Source organism: Tachypleus tridentatus, chromosome 1, assembly GCF_004210375.1.
Source record: "Tachypleus tridentatus isolate NWPU-2018 chromosome 1, ASM421037v1, whole genome shotgun sequence".
Lineage (NCBI taxonomy): Eukaryota > Metazoa > Arthropoda > Merostomata > Xiphosura > Limulidae > Tachypleus > Tachypleus tridentatus.
In genome coordinates this window covers 87,364,588-87,385,934 of record NC_134825.1, presented here as the reverse complement: position 1 = coordinate 87,385,934, position 21,347 = coordinate 87,364,588, and the positions used below count along the sequence as shown (strand labels likewise).

General features: G+C 31.4%; 1 protein-coding gene across 6 annotated transcripts in view; it reads right to left on the bottom strand.

The window, feature by feature from the left end:
• LOC143254944 (trafficking protein particle complex subunit 6b-like) overlaps window positions 1-21,347 on the bottom strand; it is a 51,484-nt gene that overhangs the window by 21,542 nt on the left and 8,595 nt on the right. For 4 of the 6 annotated variants that reach the window (XM_076509884.1, XM_076509875.1, XM_076509857.1 and 1 more), the window contains 4 exons: window positions 21,081-21,142; window positions 18,878-18,995; window positions 15,446-15,529; window positions 12,315-12,408 (listed from right to left, as the gene is read on the bottom strand). In XM_076509884.1, coding sequence (XP_076365999.1) covers window positions 12,315-12,408; window positions 15,446-15,529; window positions 18,878-18,995; window positions 21,081-21,142 — 358 coding nt within the window. Of the gene's footprint in view, window positions 1-12,314; window positions 12,409-15,445; window positions 15,530-18,643; window positions 18,691-18,877; window positions 18,996-21,080; window positions 21,143-21,347 lie in introns of all 6 variants that reach the window. The other 2 variants (XM_076509894.1, XM_076509867.1) reach the window with 1 other exon arrangement.

The following is a 21,347-nucleotide window of genomic DNA, read 5'->3' as shown; positions in this document are numbered from 1 at the left end:
TTTGCTTGTTACATAACAGTTATGTAACTCTTGCGTGATAGTCTTTGTCTGTTATGTAACAGTTGTGCAACCACAGACAGCAAGATCCTTTTGCCTCCAGGGTATACCTTAACATCTCATCTCAAATCTTGGCTATTTTAACCCACAACCTGAAACACTAGCCTCTAGACCATAAAGTTTGTTTACTAAATTTTTAACAAAGTTACAAGAGGGTTATATGCATTGGCCGTCTCTAATTTTGAAGTTACAGATTAAAGGGAAGGAAGCTAATCAATACCATCAACTGCCATTTCTTGGTCTATTCTTTGCAAGAAATAATGAAATGAACCTTCATATTATAATGACCCCATGTCCGAAAGGGTTATTATGTCTAGTAACAAGATTCTATCTCACAACCTGCAATTTATGAATTGAATCTTTCAACACCACGCCATTTTCAGCTGCCACAAAGTTTGAATCACAAGAGATTCTTTCATTAATTAATAAAGATTGAAATACACAGAAAGATTTATAGATGTATATAAATATATATATAATTGTCAGCATTTATAAATGTATGCTTGTGTTGTTAAACTTGATTACTCAAGTATAAATTCAAGCAAAATTGGAAAGTAATTACAACAGATACATTAAAAGACAATAAAATACATACTATCATAAATATGCATACATAACTGCGTCAACTACAACAAATCTATACCAATGTGTGACACAAATACACTAGCATATCTCTCTTTCTTTATATGTTCCTATTAAAATACATATATACTTCACCTTTCCGTAGCTGGAAAAGAACAAAGGTTATGTACCATTATATCATACAAAACATGCTCAGTGTTTTATTCTCTTTTAGTTTAAATAGGTGAGCATTACTTGATTCAGTTACAATTTAAAAATATTACTGTTTTGCACATATATGCATACACTGACGTATACTGGTTTAAAACTGAAATATTATATGTAAAACATGACAACATTTCTGTTGCTCTACTAATAGATTGTGCTGGGTAATTTTCCATTTAGTTTCCTATAAGTTTAGTTAAATATACTTTATAAATGTTGGCAATGATCTTAACTATTGGAAAGTCCTGTGATACTGAGGACGTATTTTTGTTGCTTTGATTTTGAGATGATCAACATGTGTAATGCATATGCACTAGGAGAGGTGAAGCTATTGTATTTTGTATACAATCGTTGTGTACTTTTCTGTCCGGACAGTCTATCACAAATTATCTTAAGAACAAGATATAAAATGTTGCACTCTTGTTCTTTGAACAGAAGGCATTGTAACTTTTCCTGTATAGTAGTCTTATTTAGTTATTTGTTTTTATCATAAATAAATAATTCATAACTCTACAAAGTCTGAGCTGAATTCAACCAGATCCAAACGGCCCTGGCGAAGAATAAGAAGTCTTAAGAAGATTACACAAAGTACCATTACTATTACTAGCAAAATATTAATCAGCATTCTAGAGAACAATTGTTGAGACTCCGTTAATTTAAAAAAAAAGAAAAGAATGGAAGAATATATGCCTTTTTTTTTTTTGTTTCTTTTGATAATGGAATGAAAATTGCCATAACCATTTTGTGGTTCGGTTTGTTTTGAATTTCGCTCAAAGCTACACGAGGGCTATCAACGCTAGCCGTCCCTAATTTAGCAGTGTAAGACAAGAGGGAAGCCAGCTAGTCATCACCACTCACCGCTAACTCTTGGGCTACTCTTTTACCAACGAATAGTGGGATTGAACGTCACATTATAGCGACCCACAGCTGAAAGGGCGAATATGTTTGGTATGACGGAGATTCAAACCCGCGATCCTCGGACTGCGAGTCGAGTGCCTTAACCACCTGGAAGGGGGAAGGGGCGATTAACCTTGAACCTGCTGCTTACAGCGGATTACTTATGAACCTGCTGCTTATAGCGGATTACTTATGAGCTTGTCTTATGACAGCTGTGTATCTAAGTTTGACATTAGAGCATTTAACTATTAAAAGTAGCGAATAAAGATGGCGTTTATAAATACTGTCATAATGAATGGCAAACATAGGTAGACTATGAGTCTGAAACACAAACGTTTCTTTTAAGTTAAAATATATCTACATTTTATGAGGAAACATTGACATTAGAAAAAATCAACTTTATAGTAACCAAACATCGCTAAAGCATTAGGAAGAAAATTTTACTCACATCACAAACTTAAGACAGCAAGAAAGGTTGTCTGTTTCTTTCATAAAATGATCTGTTTTTGAAGCTGGACCTAAAATTTATCTTTATATATATATATATATTTACACACACACATACACGCATGTACCTAATACATATATATATATTCACAGTTAATATGTATAAGTTATCAGTAAGGCAATGTTGTTTCCAAAGTTCCTAATATTCGTTCTCGAAAACGTGATAAAATGCTGATCAAATATCCGTTTCCTTTTTTTAGGCATTGTTGAAAGAGGAAGGAATGCCATCGGTATTGTTGTATCCTTCATTTTCAGCATGTAAATTGAGTTGTCATACGTATGAGAATGTACATATGTTACGAAAGTTTCCAAGGTAGTTGCAATTTTAATAGTTTGTTTTGGGACTAGCATTGCCTCATGTAATAAAAGTTGTAATATACCTCTTTTTATATTGCATGTTATCATGTAAAGATGTTGAGCGTTTTATTTATTTAACTTATTAAATAAATATATTTTAATAGCATAGTCGTTAACATAAGAAAATATGTAATATATTAATTTTATATTTAATACTGTATCAACAACAAGTGTTAAAAGAATATATTAAAGTTAGACATTAAGTGTTAGTATTTAGTGATGACGAAATTTTGTAAACAGTAATTATGCCATTATGTCAGGTTAAGTATTTAAAGAATTGCGCTTATTTCTACAAGAGCCTCCTGCTAGTACAGTGGTAAGTCTACGGATTTACAACGCTAAAATCAGGTGTTCGATTTCCCTCGGCAGGCTCAGCAGATAGCCCGATGTGGCTTTGTTATAAGAAAACACATACACATTTCCACAAAAAAGCCATTTGGCTGTATTGTAAATTCTGAGTGTCTATTAGTTAGGAGACTTTGCATGTTTGAATTACAAACTCTTTCAGACTTACTTATTTTAGACATAAGTGAATGCTGTTTCTCACAAGTGAATCGATAATAGCTTTAAGAGATTAATTTTTGATGTACTCGTATCTATTAAAATATTGTGTAAGTGTTTTGAAACCACAGTTTTCATATATTTTGTCTCATCTAGCAGAATATCTGTAAGTAACCTTTTAAAAAGGAATACACATTTTACTGGTGTTGTACTTCTGTGCTCTTTATGAATAAACAATTAAATTTTATATTTATTAAAAGCTTTTGAAAGTGTATGCATAATGTGACTTTGTAACCAATCGAAGCTAGATGCCAGTTCCATACAAATATCGTTCTAGAAAAGTATGTTTTGTTTTCTCGCAAAGTTGCATAAAACCTATGTAATCTAGCTATCACTAATTCTAGATATCTCTGTAAAATTCTCTGGCTGATAAACATATTTTAGCAATTTATTCGTGAACTATCTTCACATCATTTGTTTCCTTATCTGTCAGTATGGACTCAGCTCAGATATTTTAGTATACCTTTTTTTCACAAGCAAATATTTGATTTTTTTTAACTTCATCTGATCCAACGTATCCTAAAGTCATGAAATTGGTAGTAAATGTTTAATTATTATTTCTGTTTTTCCACGTGCTACGTGCTATTTCAAGAAAAATGGTTAAATACGCTTTTTTAAAAGTTCCTCAAAACTGTTCGGGGTTTTCAGAAGCCACATCAAGTAGCTAGGTGCGTCACATGACATCCACAGTTAACTGTACATCTCCAAGAAAATTTGCGTTAAAAATTGAGTGATTAACCTCATGATAGCATTTGTTGTATCAATACGAAATCCAAACTCCTTTCTCAGAAGCACGTTTAAATTTTCCAGCTACACTGAACGATGGAACTTTGCAAGCATTTATATGATAGTTTTTCTCATTCGCTCTGTCATGTTACTATGCTAGAGATGATAAGGTTAACTGCACATCTTCACGGGTCCAACACCTTGCACAACTAAAAGAAAAACTGACAGTTTAAATTAATTTTCTGGTGCGCTGGATCTGGCTATTTATTTCTCTGCCAACACATTAACCATAGATTGTGCTAAATTACTGACTAATGGACAAGTTTCTGCCCATTTATTGGACAATAAAAAAATATCGTAAAACACATGCAACTAGTTCTGAGGATCGCGGATTCGAATCCCTGTCACACCAAACATGCTCGCTCTTTCAACTGTGGGTATGCTATAATATTACACTCAATACCACTACTTGTTGGTAAAAGAGTAGTCCAAGATTTGGCTGTGGGAGGTGATGATTAGCTGCTAAACCTACCCTACTAAATTAGGGACGGCTAAAGCAGACCGCCCTTGTGTAGCTTTGCGCTAATTTTAAAACAAACAAACAAACACACATTTCAAAACTTGATCCATTTTAGCAGATACTATCGATATTCAAAAGTTAGATGGTTTCTTCCAAAATACACCTAGATTAGAAATCATTCACAATTTAATTTAATATAGAAATTGTCTTCAAATCAAACTCATATGCATAAACAATTTAGTAAAAGACTAAAAAAATAAACCAAAATCTAAAACGAAATAAGTTTAGGACTCGTCAAGAATCACAGAGGCCTACCCCCTCCCTCTCCTATCACATAAAAATTTTGTATTCGAATTAACACCTTCGGATCCGCGTGAAATTCTCAACTTTTTAACGATATCTTGAAGAAATAGTCGTGTGATATTTTGAATACATATGTAGGCTTTGAAGTAAGAACTATTAACGCTTTAGTTTTTCCTGTGTGTTTTAATTTGAGATGTTTCTTTACACATTTTAACAACTATATATATATCTGCCACATGATGTTTAATAAGTTTGACTTATAAAACAAACTGGATTGCAGAACTCCAGAACTAAGGCTGAAGATTGTTCGGCTAAAAAAGGTGATACAGTTCCGTTCGTTTTAGAAATAACTCCTCGTGCATTGAGAGATTTATTCAAGTTAACATTATGGCATGCACGATTCGAGATGTTTATATCAGAATATTGTAAGACATCCTTCCAGAGTAGTTTTTCTTCTGTTGGAAAACACCAGCTCATAAGGTCTCGACTGAAATTTACAAATCATCCACTTCTTCTTTGCTCATCACTCCTCATTTGGTGACGAAGACCCATCCCTAGTCAGTTAATTCCACAGCCAAAACTCCTTCGTCAGTGCAATCCACAGTATTCCCTATTACTATGACGTATCTTTACGACTATCACACGTAATTTCTCCTCCAGCAATTTTCAACAACCTTAAGGTGTAATCGGATACTGATTAAGTAGATTATTTGGCTCCTAACCAATAAAAGTGGGCTTTCTTAGAGGAGCTCGCGTTTCCCTATAAATCAAATTATTTTTGCATTGGATTTACAGTTCCTGCCTCTTTGAGAGGCCATAAGTCTAATATCAGCTTTATGTTAGATTAGAAAATCACTTTATAAAATAAATCATTCAAGGAGAAACTACATGAAGTCCTAAAACCATAAATTCAGTTTATCATGTTTCTCCTATTACAACTTAGAGCGGAGCAAAGGAGAACAGTTGCCTTCCGAATTTTTTATCTGAATATTTCTAATTGAAATTCCTGCCAGTAGTAGTAATACTATATTTTTCAAACTGCGCTGGCTTTACTGCATGGTAAAGAGTGCCCACACTATTTCGAACATAGCATTGATCCTTACTGCTTATTGCTTGCTGTTCTGATGACCACACCAGTGGGAAGCTGAATAGCCAACTGCCCCAAATTCTAAATCATTCCTGATTAAGTATCCTCGCCTGGAGAGATTACTGTCCGAGACAAATGATGCCTGTGTTATGGACAACTCATTTCATGCTATGCTTAATTACATTAATTTTAGTCGTTTTATTATTGTTACACCAAATTTCTTTAGCCTGCCCGATTAAAAGCATCCAAAACTAGCCACTTACAACACCTCAGCGATCCCAGAATCCTGCATACTGAAACTGACCGAAGAATTATGAGTGCACACAAAGATAAACTTTGAATACCATACTCATATAACTCTACATCAAGCAATTTCTTAACAATATATTTGTACCCAGGGGGGGATTTCGGAAATTCTACTAAAATTCGTAGAAAATTCGGGATCATGGAATTGGTATGAAAAATCCTATTGGAGAGTCATGAATCCTGGAAGAAAGTTGTGGTATAACTATGTCTTTTAAATTTAACTTTACAGTTTAAGAAACCTATTTATAATTGTACGTTATACGTATGATTATCATTAAACAACAGCTCAACTTTGAGAATACTTACAAATTATTTGTTCATAACTCAGGACCTTACACAGAATAAGACATGTATATATAACTATAAATGTTTGATTTATTATGTCATTTCACTCATATACGTACCTGTTTATCTGTAATATCATGAACAATACAACCTGTATTTTATTTATATTAAAAGTCACTAGACATGAAAAAAAGCAAAAATAACAACGCAATACACTCAATGCGTTTATTAAAAAAACACCTCATAATATTATGATGATACAAAAATAAGCACAACAAACATGAACATGACGAATTTGTTTTATTCTGTTTTTAATTATTATTTTTTCCCCCCAGTGGCTCAGCGGTATGTCTGCGGACTTACAACGCTAAAAACCGGATTTCGATACCCGTGGTGGGCAGAGCACAGATAGCCCATTGTGTAGGTTCGTGCTTAATACAAAACAACAACAAAAAACAAATAAAATTATTTTTGTCGGATCTCCACCTGGTTTATTGTGTCGGTGTTATTTTTAAGGAAATGCCATACGCATGTGTCAGTAAAACAGCGTCTGTTGTATGTATATTACTATGTATATTGACGCAGAGAGTGAAGACTGAAAGCAACCTAAGCACAGTTGACGAGGTGTTTCTAATTGAAATGGTAGTTTGTTTGTTTGTTTTTTAATTTCGCACAAAGCTACTAGAGGGCTATCTGTGCTAGCCGTCCCTAATTTAGCAGTGTAAGACTAGAGGGAAGGCAGCTAGTCATCACCACCAACTCTTGGGCTACTCTTTTATCAAGGAATAGTGGAATTGATCGTCACATTATATCGCCCCCACGGCTGGGAGGGCGAGCATGTTCGGCGCGACGGGGATGCGAACCCGCGACCCTCAGATTACGAGTCGCACGTCTTAACACGCTTGGCCATGCCGGGCCATAAAAAAAAACATTGTAGCAGAGCATGGTTCCGATCCATGAAATGGTAGACTAGTGATATCCGATGTAACTCAAATTTCCACGAACTTTTTCATTTACTCTTTCGAAATAATTCACAAAATTGCGTTTCAAGAGTTTGTTTGAATGCAAACCAACAGATGGATTCTGTGAGCCATGGCCACCGTGGAAGTCAAGCTTACTGCTTTGAGGAATTTTCAATGTTTTGATATGATGTTAAAATCATTGGTTTTAAAATCACGCCTACTTATTATTTTAATAGCTTTCAGCGCATAGTTATAGATTCATAATTGTTATTTTTACTTGTTAAATGTCGTCCATTTTGTAACCATCCTCTCTTGAATAGCCAGCATACAAGGATAATAAGTGGTCGTCATCATATTAATTATATACAGTCGGATTAGTATATTAGCTGCAGATTAGAGTATCTAAGTTTAGAATCGCGATATGTCCCTAAACATGCTTTGCATATTATTTTCAGCTGCAAGTAATGTAATAACTGTGACAGTCAGTACTACTATTCGGTTAAAAATAATCGTATAGGTGGCGGTGTTGCTTATTGGTTTCCTTCCTTCCTTATGGTCAGCAGTACTAAATCAAAGATGGCTGTGTTTGAGCCTTAGAAGTTTGATCAGACCGATGAACCCATGTTCAGGTAAATAACGTTCAGGATGGAAATACCATGTCAATCATTCAAAAACCATTGGCGTCTTAAAACATTTTTCTGAAAACTTAAACACCAAAATTCTTGAAGATATATTATTTTGTTAGGACAGTATCATATGAATAACAAAAACAATAACAAAATGCCATAAGCACTGCAATTAAACTCATTAATTGAAAATAGGATTTTACAAATTAGTCATTTAATAATTTTTTTTTGTTTCCCAGTGGGACAGAAGTAAGCCTACAAACTTATAACCTTGAAATCTGATATTCTATTTCCCGCTATAGATACAGCAGGTAATCCAATGCAGCTTTACTCTAAGCCAGTGGTTCCTAACCTTTTTTATGCTCCGCACCCCTAAAAATATTTAATACGTTCATGCACCTCTCACAGTATTTTGTTTGTTTGTTTTTGGAATTTCGCACAAAGCTACTCGAGGGCTATCTGTGCTAGCCGTCCCTAGTTTAGCAGTGTAACACTAGAGGGCCCTCACAGTAATTATTTATTTAAGAATAAAGGTGAAGGTGGCCAAAACAAATGTTATCTTGCACCCTCTGGAATACTATCTCGCACTCCCAAGGGGTGTGAGCAAACTTTAAACAAACTTATTTTTTTTGTATATTACAGCTTTTTTTCATCAAAAGTAAACAAAATGGAATTTGTGTCGTAAATGTCTGTTTTGCTTATTAGTTACTTTTATTCATTGAATGTTGGCTCTTATTTTAGAGCAAATTTTGTTAAAATAAAGCCTGTATTAATGTACTCTGAAGTATTTTTACTATTGAATGATGCACAACTTTGTAACTCCTTCTAACAGTCTTAGTTCTACCCACATAGTGTTTCTACTCAAGTTCATGTATCAGTTGAGCCTGAATTTGGAGTTGTTGAACAACTTGAAAAAAGAAAGTAAATTGTTTACATTGATACATTATTTCAAACGTTATATGCTACTAATTTTCCATTTTTGAATATAATTTAAAATGTTAATTTGAATATAACGTGTACCCACACAAGTTTCAGTTGTAAAAGTAAATTTGACATGAAGATTATAAAATCCATGTTTTTTCCCCTCAATTATGGGTATGCTTTTTTTATGACATCAAAGAATCACTTCTGGAAGTATTGTTATAGAGATAAGTTTCATAGTATACAAAATTTTTCTTACTGGTTAATTATTAGTATATAATAAAATACTATAATGAATTCTGTTGTTGCCCAATAGACAATGCTAATTAATAAAAATAGTAACAACAAAACAATTTCTGTTTGTTTTTGAATGTTGTGTAAAGTTACACAAGAACTATCTGCACTAGCCATCCCTAATTTAGCATAATAAGACTAGAGGGAAGGCAGCTAGTCATCACCACCAACTCTTGGGCTACTCTTTTACCAATGAATAGTGGGATTGACCATCACATTTTAACACCCTCATAGCTGAAAGGGCAAGCATGTTTGGTGTGATGGGGATTCTAACCCGTGACTTTCAGATTATGAGTTGAGTACTTGGTTATGCCAGGTCCAATATCAAAACACAAAAGCAAATATTTAAGTTATTTAGGTTAATTTGAAATATAAAACCAATTCAGTAAGCATTCAAAGAGCAAATTTAAATCCTAGATTTATTAGAACTAAGTCATTTACAATAATCAATGACAGTAAAGGTTGTTGACCATAAAGCATTTAATTCACAAATTGCAGAGAAAATTGAAGTTATTCAAAGTGTAGGAATGACCAAACAGGCAAAACATTGTGTGTTACTTAATTTCAAAAATTACTTAATGATGTTATTCAAATACAAAAAGATACTATAACATAGTACCGTAGGATACTGTGGTTTTTAATGTTAGTAATATCAACTAGAATAAGCTTCATACACTTCATTTATCATCTTTGAACTAATGCTTGGTTAACGATATTTTACACAAAGTTGTTTCACCTTACACATAGTTTCATCATCACTCATCATTAATTTCTCATTAGTTTTTATTATTAACACAATACACATCCACCAACAAAATATTACTGTACAGACATCTCAAAAAAAGTATATCACATTTTAAAGGTAAAAATTGTTTTCAAACTCACAGATTGGAATCTAAATATCCCCATTACATCTAATGAATCAAAAGTTTTCAAGAATGTAATAATATTTTTTTCAAAGTTGGTACCTTTAATGCCTTATCTTTCTTACAAAGATGTTTGAGCTGTTATATTTTCAGTGATAGACATTCAATCAGAAGTGATAAAACATAACTACTATATTTCCAGGATGTGTTCTTTATGGTACTGCTGAAACATAACAATGCATTCTTGGATGCTGTACTAAGAATTTAAAAAAAGATGCTAATCTCTTTCACAAAACATCATAAATTATAAACATTTTACAAAAGAGAAACATTAAAGTAAGTATCAAATTACTGACACTGTTTTTTTTAAATATAAGCATGTGTAAGTATGGCTTATACACACATACCTACATGCATTTTTGTGAATCTTATAAATCATGTTTTTCACGCACAATATCATTTCCTGCATTTCTAAAAATTCAACATTATATAATGTTAACTTGTATACATATTTTTTCACAACATTTATCAAAAAAGGTGACTTTTTTTCTGAATTTACTTAAACCCTTCATATATAACAATACACACTTCATTTTTTTACTAAAACTTAGTTCCAAAGTAAAATTATATGCAAGTTTCCCCAGAAGAAAAAATATCACCATCACAATTACCTCAAAAAAATTTTATATTGCACGTGGAATAACATTATCCTTCAAAACAAGCACATTTACCAATTTATCTTCTCTATCCTGGGAACACATGCCAAGAAGTTTACCCATTTATTATTTTGCAACATTATTGTTTTTATGCAGAAATGAAATGTAGAGTTGCATGGAAGTTAACTTTATTTTACACACATTTAGTAGTGTGTGTGTGTGTGTGTGTGTGTGTGTGTGTATATAGTTTTTAGTATTAAAAAACCCATTAAAATGAGTAAACTAAATACAACATTTTTACTATAAAACGAAATCCTTTTTGTTGGTACTACTACTTTTATCAAGGAAAATATACAATTTCAAACACTGGAGGCCCAAGTTACAAAGTTTCAGCAATATTAGGCAGTGTGATTAATCAAAGATTTCTATAAAAGTAATATAATAATGTATGTGTAGATTGCATAGTACTTATTTTCAAATAACAAGTTAAAATAAATCTTGGATAATTACTCTGAAGGGAAGAGCATGTTCCTTGCCCAGTGTAATTAGTAGTGAATAATAAAAGAGCCAGAAAGGTTAGAGATACCTGCTTTAAATTTATTTGCAATTTGGCAGCCTGTCTGGACAAGATTCAAAAACGTTTATTTTCAAGAAAAATTTCATATGAAACAAATTGAAAATATTAAACTTGCTTTTAAGTGGTTATTGGCTGTTTTATGCAAAACAGTGGAATTCATTTATTTTAACTTTATTTTTATTTTAGGTGATTGTATTTGGAAGGTATTTATTGAAGTAACAATGATTAAAAAACCCTGAAGTAATTTGTTCATTATTCCACCAAATACACAACATAACTGTTGTGAAAAAACAAAACTTAACAAGTTAATGATAAAGAAACACTTTTAACAATAAATGCCATATTTACATGAAATCCTAGATTTATACACGTTAAACCAGAATATTTTACAAAAAAAATTGTAGCCTTTTTATTAAATATAATTACTTATATTCTCTGAACTTGAACTTGAAATTTACCTGCAAATTAAAAACAAAACAAAACAAATTAAGATAAGCAACACTTCATTTTATTAAAATTACAGCAGTCCCCATTATTATTAGTCTTTTTTATACAACTGTAAAACAAATGATTAGATGTTTTCCTGTGAAAATGTTTTTTATAAACACACATTTGTAAAGGAAACTAAACTTCAGAACTTCTTTTTATATTTATACAAACCTAAGTAAAATATAACAAACATTTACTTTTTCACAATCAAACAAAAATAAAAGAAATGTAGTAAAGAAAATACACAAAAAACTAAACATAAACAACAATTGTATTAATTTTTTAATTTGACACTATGTACTTATAAGTGCCTGGAGAGTATCTTAATATTAAAATACTATGTACTTATAAGTGACTTTTTAAGACATGAATCAACAAATAGGAAAAAATGACTTGATGATTAAAAGCACATCCAATGATTTAAAATTTACAAGTACAATTACATATCTTATAGCCTAAAATTATGTAATTACACATAAAAAAAGGTATGGATGTATATATACATATAATGATTTTAAAACATTTTCTTACAAGTGGGAGAAGAAAACACTTCAGCAGTGACAATAGACGTGATCCCCAAATTTGACAAAGCTCCACGAACAACTCCACATGTGAAAGCTAAGTACTGTAACAAAAAGGGCTTCATTACCTTTCATGTAATCAATCTACTAAACTTAGTTTTTACAGGTATATTCATGCATTTTTTAAAAATAAATATTAAAGTGTAAGATGTTAACAAAAACACAGATCAAATCTTACAACTTTGATTAAAATGTCAAGAACACTGAATTTCATGATAACAAGAAACCCACTTGAAGAAAAAATGCATCTCAAGACAGATGGTATGGGTATTAAAACTTTTATTAAAATAGAGAACATTTAGACCTTCTTAGGTCATCTTCATGTTAATAAAAGAGTTAGCAACTGACATTTGCTGAGTACGTCTTAGGGACAAGAGCATAAACAGGCGTTAGATTGTAAGGGGCATTGCAGTATATGTTAGGTTATTAATTAGCACAGGAATAAAGATGTTCCTTTATATTGGTTCAATTTTGGTATAACTTGTTGTATAAGCAGGGCTTCTTTGATTTTTTGTTTGTTTATATTTGTTTCCCAATTTGGTATCTGGGTGTTTTCTATGGTTATGTTGTGTTTCTCAGTGTAGTTTCTACATAGTATGGACTTCAGTTTTGTTTTTGGTTTTTGAATAAATTTGATGTTCTGGAAAAGTATGTTTTAAGTTTTTTGAAATATTGTTAATTTTCTTCTTTGATATTGGGAATATATGGTATGCAGCAGTGTATGATTTTATAGTTTGTTGTTTCTTTGAATGTATTATTATTTGTTTGTTCTTGACTGTGTTGTTGATCTATGTTTGTGAGTGTAATTTTTTCAGTGGTTTTTAAAGAAAATTTGTTGATATTGATGAAGTGTTGTTTTATTTTGTTGATTTCATCATTAATTTTTATCAGGTGAGTGTAGTTTTGTGGATGTGTTTATTTGGTTTCTTAATATTTTGAGTTTTTGGTTTGTTTCATGTGCTGAGTCCCATGAACTGTATAGTCCAGTATGAGAGATTTTTTCTGTGGATTTCTGTCTTGAATTGTGTATTGGTTCTTGTGATCTTGACAAATACTATTTGATTAGTTTTCTCGTGTTCACAGGTGAACTTAATGTTGGGGTGTGTGAAGTTAACGTGATTGAAAAACTAAGCATGTGTTCTGTAGATGTGAATTTGGCAATTTGTATCATCAACATATCTGTACCAGTTTAGTGGTGGATGTAAGGCTGAGTTGATAACTGAGATTTAATCTGTTATGAAAATGTTACCTAGAACTGGTGACATTTAAGCCATTTAATTGTAAGTAGTTTTGACCATTGAACATAAAAATTAGTTTTGGTGGTAGTATATTCTACAAGGATTGCTAACTGGTTGCTGTTGACATGTATTAATGGGTTGGGGTCTTGGATATAAAGTTCTAAAGCTATCTTATATGCTTTGGTAGTTGGAAATTCTGTGAAGAGGGAGATACATCAAAACTGGCCATTAAGGTATTATGATTTAGTTGATCAAGAATAGATTTAAAGTTAAAAGAGGCTTTAAAAAAGGAGCCGGCTGATGTTACATATTTAGAAAATACCCACGCTATGTATTTACCAAGGTTGTAGTTGAATGATTCATAGGTTGACTCATGGGTCTGGTGGACAAGTGGATTTGTGAGGTTTGGGGTGCCATATAGTTGTGGTGTGCATAACTTGGCTCTGGCTTTGCATAGGTAAGAGTAAAAATTTTCTGAGATTGTGTTGTTTTTTTTCATTTATAGTAGTATTTTGTTTAGTTGGTTTTCATGTGTTTGTTTTTAGATTTATGTGTATTGGTTAAAACTTGTTTGTATTCATGTTTCTATACTGGAGAAACAAGCAGAAAAATGGAAACCTTGATATGTTTTTGAACACTGCAAGTCAAATAAACAGTATAACCACAGAAACCACAGATACCCAGTAGGGGAACAAATATTAACAAATGCAAAATCAAAGAAGCCCTACTTCTACAGCAACTGAAACCAAAATTAAATCAATATAAAGGAACACCTTTATACTTATACTAATTAATAACCTAACATCATCTGCAATGCTCCCTACAGTTCCGTATCTGTTTACATTCTCATGTCTAAGACATGCTCGGCAACGGTCAGTTGCAACCTCTCTTTGTTAACCTGAAGATGACCTAAGAAGATTGAAACATTGTTCTCTACTTTATTTCAATAAAAAGTTTTAATACCCATACAAGCCATCTTGAGATACATCAGAACACTGAAATGAAAAACATGCTACTTTGATACTTGATCTAAAACATACAAAACCTCTATTTTTAATCTATGGAAAAGTGTAATCTCAGTTCCAACAAACTGATGATTAACATTTTAAAATCTAGAGCAATTTAACACGTTCTGATTTCAAAGGTTTGTGAAAAGAAGTATAATTTGTACATGATAATCAACAGCTGGTTTTTCTAACAATGAGAATTTTTATCTCAGCAATAATTATTATAACAACTATAAGTTACATATTTGTATTAGCATATGGCATTAATTTTATGGTAATAATTTTTCTAATTAATGCTCAGTGTATTTGCTGCAACAGAATGACTAATGTAGTACAAGATTGCAGAATTAATTATTTTAAAACTCTTTGAAAAATGTTATCAGTACACTAATATTATTTTAAAACCTTTCAGCAATGTCCTGACTTTTACTTAATTTTTAATTTAAATACACAGTTTCTGAGAAAAGTAAAAACTAAGTATATATTATAAAAAAACACAAAAACAGATATATTTAAAACCAGCATTAAACTCTAAAGAAAATAAATTATTTTACCTTGTAATAGTAATTCATTGCTTTTTTTATATTTTTTCCATTCTTTTTAGAAAATACATTTAGTAGTGATAAATGTATTACTTTTAAAAAACCATAAGAAATAAGTAGACATAAATGTGTTTTAGAGTACCAATTACTTTACATTAATCAATTATACATTCATCATAATACACCTGTTATATTTCTTAAGGTATAAAAATTAATTATTTCAAATGTTGCTATAAGCCTGAGTAATTCATAGTAAATAATGCCACATCAAAATAACTACCCAAGTTCAAATACCTTAGGTGTTGCTTCTATATACTGTTTGGATTGGGAAAGTTGGGTAAGAAACCTGAACCTGTTGTCTTGCAGGACATAAACTCCCTACAAAAGGTGAATGAAACAGATAAATTCAAATTAAAAGGTAATTTTTCATACACATTACTAAATACTAGAGTTTTAAATACAACAGGTAATAATCAAAATATTTAAAAAATAGTAAAGCTCATCTTATTTAATTAATACTGAGTTCATAAAAACCTAAGTTATGTTAACTGAGCTATAACTTTCATATTCTGGACAAAGGAAAGACAAATAAATCCAATTTTATTTATAAAAAGGAGAAACTCTCTCGAATAACAATATTAGAAATAAAGCTAAAACATTTGTATACATACATATATAAAAGGTAAACTATTTGAATACAAACAATTAAATTCTATTATATTTAAATCCTTTCAGAATAGTGTGTGTGTGTGTGTGTGTGTAAATTATTTTGACTTACGAGCCTGCAAAGTTTAAGAACTCTTGATGCTATGTTAGATGGAACAGATAAGTCTGTAACAGTGGAGTCATTAAAAGATATCTTAAAAACAAGAGAATTGCTGTTATTTAATGGCCAGGTCAACCTCCTGATATCAATCCGATTCAAAAGTTATGGCCTGAATTAAACCAATTAATGAACAATCACAAGCCAAACATGGAAGATGAAAACTTTCTGAAGTACTCAAAAAAGGATGGCAGTCAATCACTCAAGGATATACGCACAAACTCACTGAAAGCATGTGATGTCAATGTAAAGCAGTAGTGAAATCCAAGGGAATGCTGATTAAGTATTAACTTGTGAAATTGGTTTGTGTTATTTTAAATATCCTTTTTACATTTGATTATTGCAGAGAAACTTGTTTGATCATTTTATAAGTTAATTGCTATAAGACCTAAGAAACTACACTTTTTATGAGAAATTGTAACTAAAATCATGAAAAGTTCAGGCATTTAGGAAAGCCAGTGTTAAAATTAGGATTTGAGATCATATATGAACATCTTTTTGAGCATTCTAAAAACATATAGTTTTACATATATTTTTTTTGTTATCTGATAAAAGATATGACAAATTAACAACATTTTCAAGGGGGCCACTTTTAGTGTCCACCCACTGCACTTATTTTTATTATGCTGACTTTTTAGTCATGCCTGGCTAACATTACAAAACTTATAATAATGAGGTGCAAGTGCACTTATGTAACATATCCAATAATACAAAACTGATATTTAGATTTTATAAAGTGACCCTCTCTTCACTGTGTTTTAGTAGACTAGTAATATTTCATAATATACAATTGCACTTCAATTATTATATATTATATATGTGTGTGGATTATTACTATTTAGAAACAAGTTGTTAAACTTATTTTTCTTAGAATATAGAACAGTAAATGAAGAGCTAAAGTACACAATTATCTCTTCTTGTTACATCCTTTGAACTTGGCTGCTGCTTGATGTAGATTGCTAAGAATTTTACAATTTTGCACATGGAAGATATGAAATGATTTATTTTAGGTTTTACATATGCAGTTGATTAACCAAAAAATCATAAATTACTATATCAATACCATATAATTTCACTATAATTTATCAAGCCTAGTAACTAATCTGTATCTTCTAAATATAAAAGTTGTCTTAAAGAATATGAAATATCAAACAGACTAAAAATACAACCTACCTCCTTGAAATCTTGGTTTGAAAAAATAAGGCCTTCTAATACATTAAAATAGCTGAGAAAACCACTATGGGTACAACCCAAGTTGCCAGTTGGTTATTCACACATCATATATTGAAGTTAGCATATTCAAGGGATTGTTTCCAAAAAATTGAAAGAGGTGAAAAGGGACACTATGTCTGGTTCACTACATAAGCCTCTCAGCAAAATGAAAAGATATGAGGTTCTTATTTTATATTGTACCTTGTAAATATTGATAATTTTGGTTTCTAATTTATAAAAAGTTATAGATTTATTACTTTGACATTACAAACATCTGATAGGCAAATCAAGGGAACATGAAGGATGCATAACTCAAAAGTGGTGTAAAAGGAGAGAAGGAAAAGGGAAAGTAAACACCTTATGAAACTTGAAGAAATGAGAGGTGTTCAACAAGGCTGCCCAATAGCTATATAAACAACCAGATGAAAAATTGGGAGAGATGAGGAATAAAAGGGTGGAAAGGATGGAATAATACACTGAAGAGACCAAAGAAGGAAGATAGACCATCACCTTTGGTACACTGATATTGAAGGAGGCCTCATGAATCTGGAAACAAAAGACATATGTTAAGTCAGTCCCTGGGCTGAGGCATTGGATCTGACAAAAGCCATGCATGATGATTGAAGGTGGTGACATCTAGTTGAATGATGTCTGACTGAAGTTAACAGAGAAGAAACTAAGACAGAGATAAGGGAGGGGGAGGTTGTACAAGCAAAAGTTAGAGCAATGGGAACTATGGTTGTACCAGCTAATATGGAGCCACTAGGAGGACTAGATACATAGTAGTTTGGATTAGGGATAGAACTCTGGGGAGAAGTTGAATAGGAGAGTAAGCATAAGTGTGATAACTTCTCCCATCTTGACTGAATGTATTTACTGCCAGAGCTAGCAGGTGTGAAGAGGGAGATCAAAAGAAAAGAAGTTTGGTGTTTCAGTGGATGGCAAAAGTATCTACACGAGTTTTCCCCAATAAGAACACACCCACTGAATCCAGTGATATGGTCAAACAAGCCAACTTCGATTACAAACAAGACAACAACATCAAAATTTTAAAAGCAGACAAAGGCAATGCTACAGTTATAATAAGCACAAATGAACACATTCAAAACATGAATACAAACAAGTTTTAACCAATACACATAAATCTAAAAACAAATACTTGAAAACCAACTAAACAAAATACTACTATAAATGAAAAAAAAAACACAATCTCAGAAAATCTTTACTCTTACCTATGCAAAGCCAGAGCCAAGTTATGCACACCACAATTATATGGCACCCCAAACCTCACAAATCCACTTGTCCACCAAGACCCATGAGTCAACCTATGAATCATTTAACTACAACCTTGGTAAATACATAGCGTGGGTATTTTCTAAATATGTAACATCAGCTGGCTCCTTTTTTAAAGCCTCTTTTAACTTTAAATCTATTCTTGATCAACTAAATCATAATACCTTAATGGCCAGTTTTGATGTAATCTCCCTCTTCACAGAAGTTCCAACTACCAAAGCATATAAGATAGCTTTAGAACTTTATATCCAAGACCCCAACCCATTAATACACGTCATAACATGTCATTATTCATAACAATAATGCAATACATTTTAGTTGTACAAAAATCTTAATATTTATGTTATATAAATCAATGTATTATCATGTTCATATCTAAAACAATTTTTTTATTTTACCTGATGGTTAGTACGTAGATTATCAATTTGTTTTTTGTATATACATGACCAAAATTCCTTACAAATGAACTTCACTGTGTCCAATTCATCTTTGAATCTTGGCCAGTCTTTGGTCAGCCTGATAAAATCATATTCTGTATATCAGACATACATACTTTTATATTTACACATAAAGGTTCAAATCTGGAAAAAGATTTAAGTTAATTTTCATTATATAGAATTATAACACCTAAGCTACATAAAGCACAATTCAGACCAAAGTCTTATTATGTAAATAAGTTATTATTATTACTTATATTTAATTAATTTCAGTTAATTTAGTATCTGACAAATTTATCACTTTAATCAATCCAGAATTTCACTTGCACAATATTTGGATATCAAAAATGTTCTCAATGATCAAATTCTAGTATTTAGAAGTTTTAAACGTAATCTGTTAGAACTGTTAAGAAAAGTACAGAATTTAATTCAGTTCCAAGAATTAACAGCTGTAAAATTTTTAGCATAGCAATGAAATGTCTGAAAATCTCTGACAATGATACTATTACATACAATATCATTTCAAAATATTCAACAGTTAAAGTTGTCACTTTGGTTAATCTTACTTGATGCACTTATATATGTTATAAATTCACTTTGAGCATTTATTCTAAATTGATAAAGATAGATAATTTGGTTTCATTAACCCTTAAATGGCAGCCATCATCAATTGATGCTGTTACCTACAACATTTCTGCTGTTTAAGGGTTAATGTTTACCAAATTAGACAAGCAGTGGCAACATATACATGCATTTAGAGCCAATAAATGTGAGAGCAAGATGCAACAAGGAATCCCAATACAAAATGCTGTTGTTAAGCTACAGATAAGAAAAACTAAATAGTAAACTATCAAAATATTACTATCCATATACTTATATCAGTGATGTTGAGAAAACCCACTTGTAGAGAAATATATATGTAAAAACGGCTCGTAAAAGATTTTCTCAACCCAAACAAGCTGTTTTTACATATATATTTCATATACTTATATAATTAAACTGAAAAACAAATGCTATCAGCATAAATTATAATAATAAAAATGATAGAATTCTTCCGAAAAACTTCTGTACCCAGCTAATATTCAAGTCACAATTGCATATCTTTGTGCAAACAGACAAGCGTGTAATAATATCAATAGGTTCACTACAGTTCAACTATAAAACATGTGCCTGAGCTAGTTGAGTTTTCTCCATACTCAAATTATTTAAACAAAGTATTATTCTGGCAACCCTACTTATTATCCATTTCAGACACTGAGATCAATCATCTTAAGTTTCTTTTAGACAGGTTTTAGAAGATGAACAGCTTCCATAAACTAATTCAAATACTCTGTTGAAAGATTTGTGCTTTTTTTCAACAACCCTATTCATATCTTTTTACTACCATCAATAACCTTCCTATACCCAAAGTGCTTATCTTTAACACTTATCTATATCAAACCTATGTGGGTAACAGTGGAATGGGTATGTGACTGGTGGCTAAATTAATATCATACTACCTAAGAATTAAAAGATTTTAACTTCCAGCATATGTTTCCTGGTGTTTCTTGAATTATTGAAATGCAGAATTATAAAATTTATGGAAATTTGAACTTTCAAAACTAGTGTTCTGTATGGATGTTTACAGCTTAGTAATTGCCATTTCATGGTCCTATACTGAATGATATACAAATATACGGGATTCATACAGCTCACATATGAAAAAAACTTCACAAATTTTTATAACTGCTTTTATATTTTTCAGGACTTTTTACATATCAATTCTGATATTGTCAATTATTCAGAAGTGTACAATAATGAAATTCCCTTAAAATATTTAAAATACAGCATTTCTGATAGAATTTGTTAAACACAGAAATATCCTGTGATATCTTGTATCTTGATGATCCAAAACAAAATTAAAGAAATTTGTTGAAATTGCTGAAAACTACAATTTACAAAATATTACATGACTTGACAAAAAAACAAAAGATCACTGTTCAATGTTCTTAGGACCTAAAATAGTAAAACCTAAATTCTAGAACCTTCACTGGCTTTCTCTGGAAACCCTGACAATAATATAGCTTGATTGATATCTAGAGATTTTTCTTAACTGTTCATATACATAATACAATTCATACATGAGTAAGTTTAATGACATTAACTGCAGTTTCAAAACATTTACCTTTCCACTAGACGATAACCTGTACAAAACCCAATCTGCTCAAGCTTAGAAATACTGGATCTCTACAAAAAGTACAAAGACAAATACATAAAAACTTGTGCTGTCTGACAGAGTTCGTGAAGAGTAACATTACATTTTTACACACAATAACACAATTTGTATAATTTAAAAACTGGTAAAGCCCACAGGGCTGTACGAATTGGATAGCCTGGCACTAGACCACAGTTATAACAGGCTACTAAAGTGAACACAAGTACTTGCTTGTTC